Here is a 19,564-nt window from a genome sequence, read left to right as displayed (position 1 = left end):
TCCAATGACCATGAAGGTGGCCCTGTGGAACACATAGAGCTTGGTTAGACATGGAAGACACTATGGTCATTCACTGCATTCCTGGCTATTGCTATTCATCTTGACTTTTGTCTTGCCACTGGACTCCAATGACTCTGAAAAAGAGAGGGAGACTAAGACTCTCTATGCGAGTCTCCCTCGTTTAAATCCAATTGACATGTAATTCAACACATCACCCATGATGTCATTGGTCCTCTTTGAAAATGAAGAACAGAACTACTCAAATGTTTGATGTAGAGTCTGTCAGAGATTTAAGAACTCCCAACCATAAAAAGTTAATGAGAATAGGATTTTAAGAAACAGAATCTTGCCAATGATTTTTTCATTTTATTCCTATGCTTAAAAAATGCAGGTTTTTTTTTTTTTTTAATTTCCTTATATCTAGTAATTCCATCAGTCTTTGGTTCTTACCCTCATTCCTCACCCCAGATATTTCATTTGATTTTTCAGCAAATCCCTTAGGTAGAATACAAGTATTGGGTAGTATAGGTAGTATACCAGTATTACAGATGATAAAATTGAGTCCCAAAGAGGTTGAATTGCCTGAGATCACATAGACATGTGATAGACTTTTTTTTTTTTTTTGAAATAACATATTTGGATTTACTTGTATCTAATATTTTATGTGTATGTGTATTTTCCATTCTTGGTGCAGGTTGAAGAGTCAGCAATGATTGGAGTAAGTGGCTACGTGGAATATCTTCGTGAACAAGAAGTGTCTGAGAGGTGGTTCCGATACAATCCCCGTCTCACCTGCATCTACTGCGCCAAATCCTTCAACCAGAAAGGTAGCCTGGACCGCCATATGCGCCTCCACATGGGAATCACACCTTTTGTCTGCCGAATGTGTGGCAAGAAGTATACCCGCAAAGATCAGCTGGAGTATCATATCCGCAAGCACACGGGCAACAAACCCTTCCACTGTCACGTTTGTGGCAAAAGCTTCCCCTTCCAGGCCATCCTGAACCAGCACTTTCGCAAGAACCACCCGGGCTGCATGCCCCTCGAGGGACCTCACAGCATCTCCCCTGAGACAACAGTCACATCCCGGGGACAGGCTGAGGAAGAGTCACCCCCACAGGAAGAGACAGTTGCCACTGGGGAGACTGCACAGGGTTCTGTATCCACCACTGGGCCCGATTGAAAAATAGCAGAGGAGGGGGAAGGTCCTCTGCCCCCTTCTGGGCCATAAGCAGCCAGCATCTGGGCCAAGGGCCAGTTCTTGGATTCACAAAATGCCACATCACTAGACAGGAAGAAGCTCCCAAGATGTTGCCAAACTAGAGGATTAACAAAGTACAGGAAAACACTCAAGGCTCTTCCCTTCCCTTCCCCCACTTCACACCTCAGAAAATAATTAAGCAAAACAGCTTTCTGATTCAGGGATCAACAGCTTTGGTTTGTTAATTTTTTTAAGAAAAATTTTTTAAGAAAATCCAGGATAAACTGTCATTTAGTTACCAACCATGGTTTCAACTCTGTGAATTGGTCCAGGTGACTAACCTTGGTGGCTGTAATGTCCCAGCTCCAATAAGCACAGCATTCAGACCTCTGTCATCTGGATCAGCTGCAGGAGAGGAGGAGGAGGAGGTGGTAAGAACAGGCCCTTGCTCCTCTACCTCCCCTGCCAATTAATACTGTTTCCACAGTCAAAGAAAAAAAATAGTTCTGGTGGTCCTTATTACTCTCAAGTTTCTTTTCAACAGAATGTGATTGGGGGCTTTCTGTTTGCCCCATCCAGGCAACTGGCTTCTTGCCTGATTGCTTCATGTAGGCAACCTCTTGCAGCAGTATTCTAATAGGCAATACAACTGTAAGCACCATAAGATAACAAAAGTTAAGCTAGTAACTATGAGGTTTGCATTATTCAATACTGCATTGGGGATTAGGTGTGTGGTGAGGGAGACAGGGAGGAGCGGGAAACTGTGGGTGTCTGCAAATGTGGACTGGCCCAGGACCACATTGCAGCTTCTTGACGGGAAGGCCACATCTCTAAGCATTTAGACAGTGGCTCTGGCCCAGATAGATTAATGAGCTGAAGGCTGACCACCAAAGTCTTGTTAAGCCTCTTTGGCTCCTGGTCTTATATAACAGCAATATTGTACATCAGAAATGTCACTTCCCAGTGGAAATGATTCTGGGTCGTGTTTTTTAAATCCATTTATCTTCATGTTTGATAAATTTTATATGAAGTTTTAAAAGAATTTTTTGTTACAACAACATTGTGGTTCAGGAAATATAAAGCTATTATTCCTATTGCAACCGTAATTCACCTCCCTCCTACAAATATAATGGCTTATATTTCCTGCTCATTTGAAGAACCTCACTAATTCCTATGTCTCCAGTCTGCCAATTCACAAAAACCTTCAGCACATTAGTGTTCATTTGAGAATATTACTTTTTAAATAGTACACAACAGGACACTTATCACAGAGCATCATCATGAGCACCCAGAATGAACTCCCATTTGTTGCAACAAATGAACAGAGAATCAGTTTGGATTATGTTTGTTCTCTTGGTCATTTTCACGATTTAGCAATATTCGCTGGGTCTCTGGCACTTTTAGGTATTAATGAGGTTCTCTCAAGTTGAAAATCATGGAGAGGAGTAACTAGACCTGCATATACCCTGCCCTGAAGGGGGAAAGGGAAGAATGGGGCTTGTGCTTATGGTAGGATTTTTTTTGAATACTAAAGTATGCAGGTAAGTAGTAGGAAACTGCTTTCAGACACAAGTGCAAATAGAAAAATCTCTGTCCTCCCTCATGTTGAAATGATTACTAGCTTTTTGTTGAGTTTTACTTTGAAGTATTTCAAATCTGCAGTGGCTTTAGAGAGTGCTTTGGTGCAGAGGTACGTGAAAGTGAAAAAATAACTTACTGGGTGTTAGTCATACTAGTGATGGTGAACTTATTGTGAGCACACTGGTCAGGTCCTCCTCCCCCTCCAAGAATATTTTGTGATCTATAGGAAAGTGGGCAAAGAAGAAGGATATTTTTCTGAAAACAAAAAGTTGAAGTGCAAGGGTGGCTATTAAAAAGCAAATTAAGTTTGTTATTTAATTATTAGTGCCCTACTGTATTCCTTCTCCCAAAAGAGGTCTTTGAATTTTTTGGAGGGGCTCAGGAAGATGCAGTTTCTTTAAGTGGTATGATGCTTTTGTGTAATGAGAGCCTACCTATAAAAGGGAGAACATGCTTCATAGATTGCTCAGGAGCAGGTTGTTCCTTTTCAGGAGCTACATTTTGTTTTTAGAACCATCTCACTGTTGAATGGGGCAGCAACATAATATGATGAGACTTGTCTTCAGTGGCTTTCTGAGGACTATCAGTGTTCCATGGCCAGGAGTTCAGGTTAGACCAGGACCTTTAGAGAAGTATTTAATTAGTTACTGAAATTAAGAGGTGTTTAGACAAATTTTGCCATATTTGAGTGAGAAGAAAAAGGGGGAGAAGTCCAGAAGATGCTGCTTTAGATATAGCTTTTAAAGTTACCAAAAAGAAGGAAGAAGAAAATGCAAGTCTATTCTGCTCATAAGAGAAAGTATGCCGGGAAATTCTTTGTTGCTTTGTTAGTTACTTAGACATAACAAAGTATAATTTTTATAGCCCTACCAAACTGTAATGATGAAGTTAAATAACTGCTATAAAAGAAAAAGTTCTCCTAGTCAAGGTCATAAATTCCATCTAGATATAGCAACAAAGGACTCCAATGAAGTCTGGACACCATTATTCATATACAAGGACCATGAGTGTGTAGTGAAGATTAGTCTTTTTTTTCCCTTTATTTAACTTTTCATAGGTTTTTTACTTTATTAATACTGTGAATAGGAGAAAATCCCAATTATCCAGGTTCTATCAGCACAATTCTCTGTGCTGTTCTTTCCTTTTAATTGGCCTATCCAGAATCGCAACACTCATAAAATCCTTGCTTAATCTAGTTTTAATATAAACTAAGGCTTGGGAAAGCAGTTTTTTCACCTTTCCTTAGAAAATATTGACTCTATAACTGCCCAAAATTCTTATTCAAGTCTCACTGTGACATTGCCCTAGTTTATTGGTAAAATCTCTATAAAAGAGATTAGTAATATTCTTTCTACATTTGCCAAATGTGACTGGGTGGGTGTGGCGTGTAGGGATAGATACTGCCTCTTAACTATGTCCAAAAATGAACTTTTTATGTGACTTAATTTGAACTGAACAATCAACAACCAAATTTTAACTTTCAAATATGTCCCCTAGGAAAATGAAATTGGGTTAGCGCTAAGGGCTAAATATTTACTTAAAGAACATATAGCCGATAATAATATAACTGTTAGTTTGTATAAAATGAAGGGCACTAGGTAGGTTCTCATTTCGTGTTCAGTAAGTGGTACTTAGCAAGGAAGTTGCCTCTGTTCTCAGCAAGAAAACAAAGATGGCAACTGGCATCTTTTTATATTCTGAAATGGAACTTTCATTCTACTGAACTCTTACCCATCACCTGAATGAAAGTATAAATTTATTATCTACATGTATAGTTATATTATAATTGGGCACAGACTAATGCTTTATTCTTTCTCTACTCAAAAGATTCTTTCTAATGTTTTGTTTTCTCTTTACTCAGAACCATATTTACCTCTGACCTCAGTTGAATTTATCATGTCTTGAGTTTCATTTCGTGTACATCATAAACCTTCCAAGACCAACTCATCAAAGGGGTGAGTTATGTCTCTTCATCTTCTAGGAGAAGCTAATAGGACAAGATTGGAGAAAAAGAAAGATAGGAGATATAGGAAGGCTTTTTTGTTTTCTTTTTAATTTTGTTTCGACTATTAGTATATTTCCTGCTTTTGTGAAATGAGATTTTCCAAAGATGATATTGGCAGCAAAAATATAAGTATTTTCTCATTATGACAGTAGTTGAAAACTAGGATGCACTGGTTGATAGTGCTCTGATAGGAGGGAGATGGATGTGGTAATGAAATTGTTTCAGAAAGTTTCAGTCTAGCTATAGCAACCTTGGTTGGGTAAGAATTCTGTAACTTTCTCATCATGGTAGAAAGGCCACATTTGATTAGATAAGAAGTTGGAAATGTTATTTAAGATATGCTTGGGTGGAGAAAGAAGGCTTGACTTGAAAAGAATTTAACAGATTGTGAGGTATAGAAGATAAATAGCTAAATATCTTAACATGCAGTAGCCATCACATCACCCTCAGTGGAACCTAATTACCAAATTCCCCTTTCACTGAGTTGAATCTGTTTACAATTATAAAATACATTTAATTTATTTATGCACCGAATTATATCAAGACTAACCTCTGCCACTTCAAAGATTGGAAGAGAATGGAAAATGCCAAAGGATGTATTTTCCGGGGCAATCTGAAGTTCAGAAAACAGATATATTTTAGTCAGTGATAAAGGCAAAACCATTAGCAAAATACTTCCCCTGGAACTATGGTCTGGTTTGAAAGCATTCTCCAAGATTTACCATTGCTGCTATTTTATCTCTGTTAAAATATAAGTTGGGAAGTTTGAGCTCCATAGCAATAAATCACCAGTACCTTTAAGAGTTTGAGTTAGGGGGATGTCTCTCTTATAGGCTTCTTTCTCTCGTTACCTCTTTTGTACTGCTTCCCTAGATACTGAGGGCTTTGGGGAGAGGGAAAGGGAAGCCCTCAGAATCGAACTTCATTGCCTCTCGAACTATGGTAATTCATTGATTAGTAACAGACATGATAACATGGCTCTTTTAAAGTAATTTCCAGATAGTATAAAGGTAAGCCTTAAGACCTTTTAAAAATAACTGCACACACACACACACACACACACACACACACACACACACATATACACACACAGCCTCTCTTACTGCTTTTGTGAGACTAGGTACCTGAAGTTCTTGTGAATTTACTGGAAGCAGACAGCAGATTCAGTCCTGCTAGAGAAAATATGTTTGGATTCTAGTACTAATTACTTTTTTTCAGAGGCCACCATCCCTTTTATCTGATTTTAGCATTTTCCTCAAATAAGCATTATCTGTTTCAGAAGAAATAAGTGACAATTAAACCAGGTTTCTTCAGAATTCTGTCTGTGTGAGAATATTTATATGTTTAAATACTTATTGTTAAGGATTGTTGAATTTTAAGTTTCTCTTAGAATCACCTTCCTTCCAACTGTGAACAAGTTACTGTCTTGTAATTTATTTCTTTTCTGAATGTATGTTTGTCCATTATCTGTTTCACTGTGAATGGTGGTTCTCATTGTTTTAATGGCTTCTGTGCATTAGGAGTGGCTGCACTTAGACATGAAGAGATATTGGAAATATTTAGAAGATTATGAGAAATATAAATCTTTGGTGGGGAAAACTTTCTTGTCCATCCTTCAAGTTTATATGTAGTGGCTTGAATTAAAAGAATGTATATGGGCAAGATTCTCTGAGCTATCCTCATATACTCTTATGTATTTGTTACTCACTTTGTAAATCTAGCAGGTTTAGCTCAAAATATAGCAGAGACTCCTGGTTTTGTACAGTGCATATTTTTATCTAGCATTTTTCTTGAGTATTTCTTCTTCTGGAATAGAGATTTGTGGGCCTGTCCTCTATATCCAGTGAACACTCTTTTCTTAATCCTCTCCTATTGACTAGACATTTGTCTACAAAATTCCAGAATATTTGTTCATTAACTCCTTTGTTAGAGCAAATTATACTTACATAGGAAGGGAGCTTGTGCAATGTGACATTTCAGGGTTACATAAGTTTTTGTCCTTCTAATAAAAATTATTTAGACAAAACCAATTGGTAACCAAAATCTGACCTTCTTTGGAGGCTTCCCATTCAAAAGAAAACTAATTTCATGAATGATAATTTTCTTTAAGCAAGAATTTTCAACCTTTAAGATTTAAAAGCCCAAATTTTAATTTCAATTATATGTCTGGTTTTGTTTTGTTTTGTTTTTATTTTTTTTCCTTACTTTCTCTCTCAAATCATCATTTTGTCCTTCCATTTGCTTTCTCATTTTCTCCCTTAACTTTCTTGTTATCTGATCTTAGGTCTTTTATATAATTTCATGAGTAGTCTGAATTCACTCATTTAGGATGGACCAGTAGGCTTATCCCTGGCAACCTCCCACATACACTTAGGAACATTTGCATGGGTACCACTCCAGAGAGGTGGAATTTACCCCCTGAGACAGATGAGAGGAATCTTGGAAAATGTTATTAAAGCAGCATAGTCAACTTTGTTCTCAAGCTGTAAGGTCAGTTTTTAAGTTGTTATTATTAGTAACTAGCTAATTAAAATTATATCTTCTAATCACCAAACTAAGATAATCATGGTAGTAGCATTTAGGAAAGATTGCAGAACCCCCTTCATATCTCTAGGAGCACCATCCTCCCTACAATCACAAAGGGCACCCGATTAGATTATAGCAGCTGTGGTCTTAAAAAGAGCCCAGAGCCCAGCCATGCTGAGTGTGATCCATTGGTACATGTAATTTGAAGTAGTAACATGTTTGAGTAAAGCTTGAGAAATCAAGCTGCTTTGTAGCTCTCGTATAGGAAAGCCAATGGCTACTAACTTGGTTTTTTGTTTCCTTCATTAAAATTGAGGAATTTAAGCGTATACCAAGCTATTGCCTTCAGAACTCGTTTGAAGCATTCCAAAGCATATATACTTTTTTTTTTTTTTTTGCAAAAATTAGAATACTATCTGGATTTATGAGCCTCTTTGTCAGGCAAGTCATTCTATTGAAATTGAAGTAACAATAAGCCTTTCCAAGATTATAAATTGATCTACTCTATGAGCAGCAATGGGATAATAGGTGGTAAATGTAGTTACTGTAGCACAAAGTTGTTCATCTTAAAAGAAGGGAAATAAAACATGGAACTACTTTTGATACTAGTGTTGATTTGATGCAACTCTTCAACACTAATCCCACTAATGGAGTCATAGATTAATGTGACCTCTGAAGAAGTCCTGAATTCAAGGTAAAGTCAAAGAACAGGCTCTTTTTGGAAAGAACGTCTGACTCCATCCATTTCCAAAACCATTTTCTGAGATATCAGTGATTAGAAGGGTTTCCAGGCATCCCCTGCATCAGCCTGCACAGAGGTACAGGGTGAACCTGATCACAAACCGCTGACTCAGATGGCCACTTTTCCCATCTCCCAAGGAGATATCCTCTGAAAGCTGTCACATGATAGGGTGAGATGGAATAGTTTAGTATCATAGTGATCGATTTCATTAGCATTTCAAATCTTGGCACCTACATTAAAATCTAATTTAAGGGCATATATAAAACATCCATTTTTTTTTTTTTTTTGAGTACACCTCTTTGCATCAAAGGAACAGAGTTCATTTAGTATGACTGTCCTAGAAGAATCTGGGGGCCCAAGCTGCTAAACTTGTCACATTCAGATTAAGGAACACAGAAATTTTCTCAGTGAGCCAAAACTGATTGTTAAAATAAAAAGAGGGATGTTTATTGCTGGCAGCATGCTTACATATGAAACTATTTATTGTACAGTGGATTCATGGAGAATTAGATAGTGTCTTGGGATTTGCATAGATGTCAGTATGTTGAAAGTATGTTAGTGATTATAATTGGGAACCTATTAAAGGGAACTGTGGTCCAGATGCTATCCTAATCACTCATCCTAAGGGATCAGCATTCCACAAAAACCTGTTCCATTACAAACCTTTTGGATTGACAGTCTCACCTTACTCTACTTTTATATCTATGCACTTTAAATGAAATTAAAGAAAATTTTACTCAAATAGCCTTGGAAGTTTCCTTAAAGAATACTTTTACTCTAGGAAACCTCTGACCATCTTCTGTATAGAGTAGAGATTATAAAATCCTAGACCCAAAGCAGAAGCATAATTACATCCAGACAAGTTGTCATTTGAAACCCTTCAAGAATGGGAATCTACTACCTCCCAAAATAGCCCATCCTACTTAGAGGAAATCCTGATTGTTAGGAAATTTTTCTTTACATCAAGCCCAAATATGCTTTTCTACAATTTTCACCCACTGGTCCTTGTTCTGCACCCTGGGGCAATGCAGAATAGGTTTTCCGATTTCCACCCAATTGGCCCTTTAAGTACTTGAAAACAACTATTACATCCTCCTTGTCTTCTTTTCTCCAGAGTAAACATTCCCAGTTCCTTCAGTTGACATGGCTGGGATCCACTTCAAGATGTTCACCTACTTGCCATTATTTTTCCAACAATTCAATGTCCAGAACTGAACATATTCCTCTGACAGGGCAAAGTACAGTGGAGCTGGGATCTCTTATTGGACACACTATCCTTCACTTATGCAGTCTAGTGACAGTAGCTGCCAAGGCGTATACTGGCGTGCTCCAGTGGGCCAGAGTTCCATTGGCGTTGCTATTCACTGTACCAAGGCAGATTCCTGCCCATACTTAGCCATGTGATTTTTTTTGTCCTTACCTCTCCAAAGATTTTCCTTTGTGGAATTTAATGTGTATTTATGTGTATTTAATGGTCTCAAAGCCCATTTCTGGCTCTTTATATTTTGTGGTTCCCAGCTTAACACTTTATCCATATTCTCCAGCTTGCTCTTGCTAAATGGTATTATAGATTTAGAGTTAGAGAGGAACTTATAGACTATCAAAATCCAACCCCTTCAGCTCTTCAAAGAGGAAACGGAGACACAGAGATCACAAAGCTGTAAGTGTCTGAGGGATTTAAACTCTGATCTTTGGGACTTCCAAATCCAGCACACTGTCAACTTTTCTTCATTGCCTCATGATAAATCCACTTCTTTAATCCTTCTCTGCACATCCTTAAAAATGTATTTTTGCCACTTTTTGCGTGCTCATAGTTGGTAATGTGCTATTGTCTACTGAAGCCTCACATTGCTGATCTATATTGAGTGTTCAGTATCCCAGATTCTGAGATCCTTTTTATGTGAACTGTTATCTCACTGTCTGCTTAAGCAGTTGAGTTTTGGAATCCAAAATTCTTCCTATAGATAGTAAACATATAGTTAATCCATTCCCTTTTCTATTGACAGTTCAAGAGCACTTGGTCTTTCCTGGACATCTGCATTTCTCTTTCAAGTCTTCTGATTGCAGGACTTGTTAAAAGCTTAATCAACTGTTCTCTACTCTCATGTCACCTTCTTGCCATCTGCCAGGCTGTGGGTGAAGTGGAGTACATTCTCATGATGTTAATGAGTACAGAAATGACTAGAGGAGTCTTTGGACTGGGGAAACGAGTTTTCTCTAGGGAAAAGTTGGTTCTCAGTAGCATTAGATTAGATATTGTTGCCACAGATTCAAGTCACCCATTTTCTTAGTCTTACTCTGAATGAATGACGTGCTCCCAAGTCAGCTCTGGCAAAAGTGAGGGCTTTTGAATTAATAATATCATGGCTTTTTTGTTTCATCACTTAACATTGAAAAACCTAATAGATATCGGACATAGTAGTGTCAGTTGATAACTATTTTAGATCAGGGAAGGAGCTGAAAAAGAAGAGAATGGGACCAATTTCAGAAGCCAAGATTAATATACCTCAGGCTGATTTGGCACTGGGATCATGATTCATTTATTTTGAGATGTTCCAACCTTAGAACATCCCCTCACATATCACATGTAGCTTTTGCTATGCAAAGTGAGCCAAAGTTACTACAGAGGAGTGAAAAATGTGATATGTCAGCACATGCTCAAATTAGTATATTTGTAGTTTTCAAGTAGGTGATAGTAAATGCTTATATGGCTTCTCTCTTTGAGCTGTTTTATAATAACTCCCTTTGGAATGTGAGCTCCATTTTACCATATCTGACTTAGAACCTTTTTCTTTTCTCAAATGTTTATGCTAAGAGATGAACAGGTTCCTCTAAATTTCACATTTTTCACATGGGAAATCTACAGCACAGTTTTACATGAATTTTAATCCTTCAGCATTAGCATGCAATGTGAGGCCCATTTTAGACCAAAATAAGATCACCGAAATTTAGGATTCTTATATAGATCTTTCAGATTGAAAACATAATTCCAAGACACCAGATGGTAATAGTCAGACAATCACTCTAATAGGAAAGGTACTTTAAAGAAAACTGGGACTCTAGCAAGTTGATCACCCTAATTCACTGATCTTTCTCATCAAAGAAAGATTTTGAGACAGCTATTTCCTGTGCCTTATATAAGTAACTTCTCCAGTAATTATAGTCGAATGAGAGAATTGCTTCTTGTCAAGTCCTGGATGAATGCATACACAGAAAAGGAAAAAGGAATTGTTGAAAATCCAAGGCTTTAATCCTGGCGTGATTCACCAACACATTAGTGATAGGGAAAAGGAGGTTCTGGAGTTTATGATTTGAAAAACTAGGTGAGAGATAATTAAAATAATTTAAGCTTCATATCTAATTGAATTTTTAAATAGGGGGAAATGCAATGCCTTTGTCTACTATAATATGAGCCACTTATTTCAGAGTCTGCCCTTTGTGACAGAGAAAACCCCTAAAGATCACCTAGAGGAATAATTTTTTGTGAGAACTAGTTCTTTTGCCTGCTCTTTTACCCCCTAGATGGAGCCATTGTATGATTCCCTCTACAGAGGTTCCCATTTAAAATAGCAGTAAATTTTGTAGTTTGGTACTGTGAATGAGAAAATAAAATAAAAAGAAAGGGGGCCTGGAAAAGACCCCCAGACATTATTCTTCCTCACTTGGTTCTTCTTAGACGTAAAAGTCTAAAAGTTCAAGGCCAATTAGAAATAGATTCAGTAAGATTAGGGTTCTTTCATCTTTAATCTGGAGAAAATTTTTACAAATTCATTAACCCGGTTTTTAATAGACATAATAATTACAAAGCAGGTAATCAAAGCCAAAAGAGCCACTGTGAAAATGAAGTTACAGGGAGGGAGAAATATTTTAAATAAGTGGCTCTTTAATGCCAGTGATGCCAAATCGAGAGAATCACTGAGAGAAACTGACTGACATCACTCTATAGAATAGACAAGGCAGTCACGTAGCAAAAAGATCTAGAATTTATATGGCATTCGTAATTTTATTTTTACAAAAGTAATTTTAACTCAAATAACTTGTATTAAAAAAAAAATGAGCCTGTTTTCTTTCTGGGGAAGGGAGGGAAACTGGCCAAACTTAAAATAACACTAATATAATTCAGTATAATTCAATTGTTTGTGCACATTTGTTTGAATACAGATTGGTATATTAAAGATAGCTCCTGCAAAGGAATAATGGTAAGTTTGATTATTTTCTTATTATCTATCTTTTTTCCTAAGTCTATGTTTATAAATATATTTACTCATCTACTGTGATCTTGGTAACAGAATAATTTCATTTAATTGTGTCAAAGATTCTAAAATTCTAATTCCACACAAAGAGAGCTTTTTATTGCTTTGGTTGTATTTTGGCCAAGAAAATATTTCTTTGCACTTTCTATTTATAAAAAAGCTATATAGCACAGTGTAGCCACTTAATACAGTTAGTTGTTCCCTTGAGATGAGATATAGGTGTTAAAGTAAGGTGCATGTTAAAAATGAGGGAAGTAGGAAAAGAACTTTAGTTGAATGTGGCCTGAATCTACCTGGGAGGGGATCGGGAGTAATACAAAAGTTAGGCTATGAAAAACTCTAGGGATTGCTCTAATAGGGCTGTGAGGTAGCCAGCCAACCCTGTAGGATGTGTGGGTGTGGGTGCTTTTGTGTGTCTGTGTTAGAGAGGTGTTTATTTGAGGCAGAGAAGTAACTGCAGATTCTTCTACCTCCCATTCAAAACTAATCATGTGTCCAGTTGTCCAGTCGCCCCAGGGAGGGGAGGCTGGATGCGTTAGCCACAGCTTTAGCCCTTCTACCTCCAAGCACTAACCGAAGGGAATGTGCCGCATCCAGGAGCTAAGAAGAACCAGGGCCACCTTGGACAGGCTGAAAGGTCTGACATTTTCTTTGCCAGGCTTATGTGTTTAAAGTAACCTTCTGAATTAAATCCACTTCAAAACACTTGAAAAACTGATTTAATATTTTATCTATAGGCTTTCATTTGGCAAGAGTAGCCAGTAGAATCACTTTTTCAAAGAGGAATAGAATAGGATAATCCCAAAAGTCTATTCAGATCCAAAATTCTTGCTTTAACTACTGTTTGTGAAGCGTTAGGAGGGTAGCACTCTCTTGAATTGTTAGTGTGGATGCTTCTGTCTGTAGGGGAGTTAGGGAGTGAGTGTGTGCTTCCATCTCTGTGGGGAGGTAGGAAGTGAGTGTGGATGCTTCCATCTCTGTGGGGAGGTAGGGAGTGAGTGTGGATGCTTCCATCTCTGTGGGGAGGTAGGGAGTGAGTGTGGATGCTTACATAAAATGATTTTAAGGGCTTCCTTTTCAGATCTTCTGTGTTTTGTTGTTGTTTTCATTTCTAAGACTCCTCTTGGTCTACAGTCCATTAACATCTGATCAGACAGGGTCAAAAGTCAGAGATTAATCATTTGCATTTAGTACATGTGTTTCTCAGATAGTCCTTCATGCCTTCCCATGCTATTAGGGCTATCAGAGTCTGTGTATGTCTTGGGGAAAATATTTGTGAACATAAAAAACTGAGTTTCAGCATTGAAATATCATGATAAATTTGACCTGGTCTAGTTAGTAGCAAGCTGAAACCAAGACCCAGATTTCCTGCCTGTAGTCAGTGTTTTTTCCACTATTAACACATTACCTGTTCATCCCCGGATAGACAGCAATAGTGTTGTACAAAGATAATTTCTTACTTGGCACGGAGGTTCACTTCAGTATCTCCTAGAGCACAGTTACACACAAACCAGCTAACACCCTGGTATCTTTATTAGGACTCATTGACACATCAAAACTGTTCAGCTGGCAAAATGGGATCTTCATAATTTAGTGATGATACATGAGCCTGAACATCCAGGTTTCGTAGTGCTATCTTTTTTAAAATTTTGCTTTACTTGATTAACATTGTTGGGGGTGATATTCCTGTTGTTAGCAAGAAAAGGGACTTAATAGCAGCACAGAACCCTCAAAATTTTCTAGTTTGAAAGAACTTTACCTCAGGGTTAATGAGATTTCCAGAATTCAAGGGTTAAATTTGAAACTGATACATACATTTTTTTAAATTAATGATTTAGATTAGCTAAGTTAAATCTAGATATGGTAATAAAATATCAGTTTTCCCTAAGTGTAATTATTTAGGACCCAATCTTTGTTGGAGCTGTTTTGTTTATGTAGTATAAGATATATTATTGGCCATTCATAACTAAAACAACCTTCAAACAGAAACACAAATTTATCCAAGATTTGTTTTCTATCTTAAATTTTTTTTTCAAAGTACCAAAAGTGTTAAAACCTGCATATTTGTTTTTTAATCGAGATGAACAAACAAACAAACAAAAAACCTCAAATAGTCTTTGAATCTCAGTTGTTAAGGGTACTGAGTAGTTGTCCTTCTTTGAGTAATTTCTTTTTTCTTTTTCTTTTTATTTTGCTGATGAAATTGGAGTTAAGTGATTTGCCCAGGGTCACACAGCTAGGAAGTGTTAAGTGTCTGAGACTAGATTTGAACTCAGGTCCTCCTGACTTCAGGGTCGGTGCTCTATCCACTGTGCTATCTAGCTATCCCTTTAAATAATTTATAATCATAAATTTAATCAAAACAAGGCATCACTCTGCCTTCAAAGTACTTATTAGAGCTGATAAAGTTGACGGCTACTTATTTTTAATACTTTGTACCTTTTAATAATAAAGCTTTGGCCAGCCTTCTGTTATTAAGGCATTACAGAGTGCAACTGAACAATAACTGACTAAAAGTAGGGAAGAGAATGAACTAGTTTTGTAGGAGTCTGTTCTATATAATTATTGGCAGGTCAAATCAAGTAGTATTTTTGAGCATGTAATGGTCAAAATAATGACAAACACAAGTTTCTGACTGAATACATTATGAATATTTTAGGAAGACAAGGGTGAGTGAAATCATGGGAACTCATTTACCATGACAGCTCATCTTTTTTGTCTCTTTAGAGTAGTTTTCCATCTTAAGCCATGGTAATACCCTAGACTCAGGAATAAACTCCTGTTTAGGAAAATCCTTTCATTTGACTTCTTCGTTGATCAGAGAAGAATTCTTTTTTGTTCTGGTACTGCCAACATAACAAGACTGGATTTTATCTTAAGTCAATATTTTTTTTTCTGCATATAAAGCCAAAGTGATCAATGCCCAAGTAATTCTAGTAAAGTATATTTAAACCTATGGAGTAGGAGAGAAATACAGATATCATCCTCTCTCTCTTCTATATCTCTCTTCCACATGTCTTGGATTAACACTGGTTTTAGAGGTTTTTAAAAAATTATTATTATGGAGCCCATCTAGACAACATTTTTTTATAGTTTAGCGATAGGGAGTCTTCTCTCTTTTTCTTTTTCTTTTTTTAAATTTGATTGGTCTAAGGCTACCTTGATGCATGGCCATTGATTGTCAACGTGAAGCTTATCTGATGTATAGCCATTGATTAGCAGATGATAAAATGGGCGATCTGTGAATAAAGGTATCAAAGTAATTCTGGAAAGAGATGAAATCATAGTGTCTACTTTTATATGTCTATACCCATCATTATTTCTCATTTGTCTTATCCCTCCTCCCTAAAAATTGTATAAGATTCCCAAATTGTCTCCTATAATAATTTTCAATTTCAAGGTTCCAGTCTTCTGAAGTACATCTTGATCAGTAGTATGGACCTGCTCTTGTGATAAAAGCCAAGGTACCTAGGTGTCATGTGTGCAGCTAGGCAGATAATCATTTACTAGAGGCAATTTTTGGCTGATAGAAAAGGCTCATATAGATTTCTCAGTTATTTTAGGTTTCTTTCCTCTTTGGTGTTTTTGTAATGAAAGAGAAGAATGGTGGATAGACAACCAGAAAGAAAGAGAGTGACTTATATAAATAGAAGTGTCTAAGCCAAGCTGAACAGGGAGGGTAGACCCAGGTAACTTTGACTATTGTCTCTCAGCTTGGCTCTTAAGTGAAATTGCAGTTAAAAGAGGCTTTCATTGTTCACTGGAGTTATTGAATGAAATGCGGTAGCTAAGGCCTGGGTGTTTCTAAGTGTTCAACAAGGAATCTGAAATAGCTCCTTTTAGTATCTCTGTCTAGAATATAAAAGAACCTATTAGTTCCATTAGCTTTTTTGAGGAGCTCTGGTAGCCCTGTATTATATCTTCAATTACCTGAAAACCTTGTTTTTGTTTTGTCCATCATCATTCCTGATTCCAGAGTATTTAAAAGGTGTACTCCTGTCTCCTACCCAAATAAAAAAGAGAGACTGAGAATGAGATATGTAATCAACCAAAAAAGGAAGAAAGTATCCATGAACCATTGACCTAAAATTATGGCCCCCATAATTCTTCCTATTTTGCCATTCCTAATTCCAATCTAAATGTTCTTGCCTTAGAGAACACATTCAACTCACTGCATTTGCCCCAACTAATAACTTGAATTTTAGTGGGTAAAGGGTGGGAAACAATGATAGCTGGTTTTGGTGGGTGGGGAGCAGTCTGACACAGAAGCCGACTCAGCATCAGGTTAGGGCTGTTTGATAACAGCAATTTCTGCCTGCCTGCTGAGTTGATAAATGTTGTAGCCTCATGGTGCCATTTATAGAAAAGGCCTCCTTCCTCTTGGGGTGATGGGCTGTGACCATTTGGCATTTACTGCTGCTGTGGGGCTTCACATTCACCATGGTGACGCTGAGGCTTTAGGGCCACCACCCGGGCCAAGAACCAGGAGAAGCCATCTAACCCCTTCATTTCACAAATAAAGAAGCCGAGGCCCAGGGAGGTGTAGGAGGTGAAGCGATTTCTGTAGGGCCCCATCCATAAGCAGTGGCAGGGACGGGACTCTAGCCAGTGGACTTAGACTCACAACCCATCATTCTTCCCACTGGACCCTGTGCCTCCCTCCGGCAGGGTCTTCACACTGAAGAGCTGGATCTATGGCTCACTGTGAAACTTTACTCCATTTGTATGCTACTCTTAGCCGCACTGGATTAATGTGTTTTATTTTGGGGGACAGGAGCATAAGGGGAAGAAAAAAGAACAGTTTTTATCTTGCACTTGCAGCAAGAGATGAATCAGATTTCATCTTGGCAAATAACCATAAACCTTGGACAGATTCCCCCGGCCTCCTGGGCTTGAGAACTCTTTCTCCTTGATTCTTTAGAAGACCCTTCTCGCGACAGCATTTTGTGAGACACTATCGATGGAAATTATTTCTTATCCTAATCCATTGACTATTCCACTGGCTAAGGGTTTTTGCAGGGTGCTATTAACCAATCCTTTTCACCCCATTACTCTCCATCTGAGCCTCTAGATATGACAGCAAGAATTGTAAATTGGGGAGCTTGGATCTGGGATGCTTCTAGCCTTCAGAGAATGTCAGGAAAGTTTTTCTCTTCCCTTACTATTAGACAAAATTAGTACTTTAAGTTTGGGAATTTCAGCTGAAGTCCGTACAGGGGAAGAATTGATTAGAATAGCCCTTATACTAGCTTCCTCAGAATTTAGTGGGAAGTCTATTCATGCTGGTGGGAAGGCTTTGAGGGTAAGATGAGGGAAAAACTAATGTAGCAATTATTGAGTTTCTTTCAGGTGATTTACAGGCTGAAAGAAATTATCCAAACTGTTCTCTATGGTGCTTTTTCTTATGTGGTGGGTGTTGTCCCATCTCTCCCTCATCATCCCTGGCACTGTGCCTTCCCACTGGCTTCTATGAAAAGCAAATAGTACTGCACTCAGCTGCCAGCCTTCCAAGACACATTTCCCTTCATGATCTCAGGCTTCTCACTTCTGCACAAAGCTGGAGATGTAGCATTTTCCTTCCATTTGGAAAGCGCTTTGGTTTTCCTGAGAAGTGGAGTATCAGATTGAAAATGGCCAGATTCTATTCTGGTGGTAACTAAAGGAATCGGGGGAAAAAAGAAATCCCCATTTTCCAGTTTTACGATATTGCCCTGATCTCTCCCTGTGAGTTTGTAAGTTATCATAACATTCCTAAGCAGCATACAGACTTAGCTTATATTGCAAGTGGTTTTTCCTCATAAATTAACCAAGAAGGATTCACACTGAAACAGACAATCAGTTTCTAAAATATCCCCTAAAAGGGAGAACACGATAGTCTATATTTATCAATTAGAATGTTTACCAATCTCTTTTTCCCTTTTGAAAAATTAACATTTGAGGTTATGTCCTTCTCCTGGAGCAATTACTCCATTTACAAAGATGCATCAGGAAAACAAATGGCCCAGGACTGCTTCTCCTCCTCTCTGTTACTGCTGAAGCTGAGGGACTGGGCTTTTGCATCTTAGGTTGAAAAGTAGTTGCTTAAAAAGTATGTTTTACTGTAACCTTAAACATATCTACCTAGAGATATGAATACTGTAGGGTTATTTTTCCCCCACCTTTTAACCATTATCACTTAAATGTAAACCACCCCTCCCTTACTGAAAAAAAAATGCACTTTAAATCTTATTATGTGTGGCTGTTGCTGGCTTTGCAGCCAGATCATTTGGGTAGGAGTTAAGGAGGGAGAGCTGTTGCCAGATTTTTTGCTGCTGCCATCACCTGGCAAATGAGTGCAGCTCTGCCTCCTGCCTCAGCAACCCCTCCCCAAGAAAAGTAGATCAGATGGTTTGTGGAATGCACGAATTCAGAAATGTCCGTTTTTAAATGAGCCCCACCCCCAAAGAAAGAAAAAATAACCCCAGATGGGAAGAGGTCTCCAAATGTTAGCTTTCCCCCCACCCCCATTCAAAAATTCAAGGTGAATTCCCAACCTTAGAGATTTTTTTCACAGTTAGGAAAGTTCCTAACTGTATTTACTTCTACTTAATGTGGGGAATGATTCTTGAGGTCCTTTTGATTTGATGAGTCAGTGTTCACACCAAAGAGCCAAGTGGTCCAGGTGTGGTCCTACTCTGTTACTTCTAGATATCAGAATTATTCCCTTAGATTATAAGTTTTCTCAACACTCTCTTCCCTTAGACTCTTCTCTTCCCCCAATCACAGGATAATAGTTCTTGGTGGGGCTGCATGTCTCCTGGCAGATAGCCCTAGGAGCAGTGTTGTGGGGGGGAGGGCACAAGGGTGGGCAGAAGACTGGGTTTGGGGCAAGGGGAAACAAAGAAAAGGTGAAGATACAGAACTATATTAATGTATTTAAAGCAGTTTAGCAAAAGCTTTCTCGTTGAACAGCTTTAAGAACAATGTGAATGAAAATTTAGCAACTTGGTTAGGAATCTTTGAAAATTCTATAAATGTATACTTGAAATTCTGTTTGTATAAAGAAAATGCATTTTCCTCTTTATTTTAACACTGTGTAAAAGAACATTATGCATGTGAGTGGTTTGAGAATTAAATGGTTTAATACTCTTATCCTGACCCCTCTTTTCTTGTATGTAGAAACAATTTATTTTAAATAATTTAAAATTTTGACATATGATGGAAATACCGTGACTTCATGGATCTCCTGTTCTTTGGCCGTGTCTCAGCAAGCTCTT

The 19,564-nt window shown here is 37.8% G+C and overlaps 1 protein-coding gene across 1 annotated transcript in view; it reads left to right on the top strand.

Moving 5' to 3' along the window:
• ZBTB37 (zinc finger and BTB domain containing 37) overlaps window positions 1-19,564 on the top strand; it is a 37,685-nt gene that overhangs the window by 13,350 nt on the left and 4,771 nt on the right. Inside the window, 1 exon segment of the mRNA XM_051998927.1 lies at window positions 695-4,737. Coding sequence (XP_051854887.1) covers window positions 695-1,183 — 489 coding nt within the window. The 3' untranslated portion in view covers window positions 1,184-4,737.

This window comes from Antechinus flavipes, chromosome 4 (genome assembly GCF_016432865.1).
Source record: "Antechinus flavipes isolate AdamAnt ecotype Samford, QLD, Australia chromosome 4, AdamAnt_v2, whole genome shotgun sequence".
NCBI lineage: Eukaryota > Metazoa > Chordata > Mammalia > Dasyuromorphia > Dasyuridae > Antechinus > Antechinus flavipes.
This window is presented reverse-complemented; position numbering and strand designations above follow the sequence as displayed.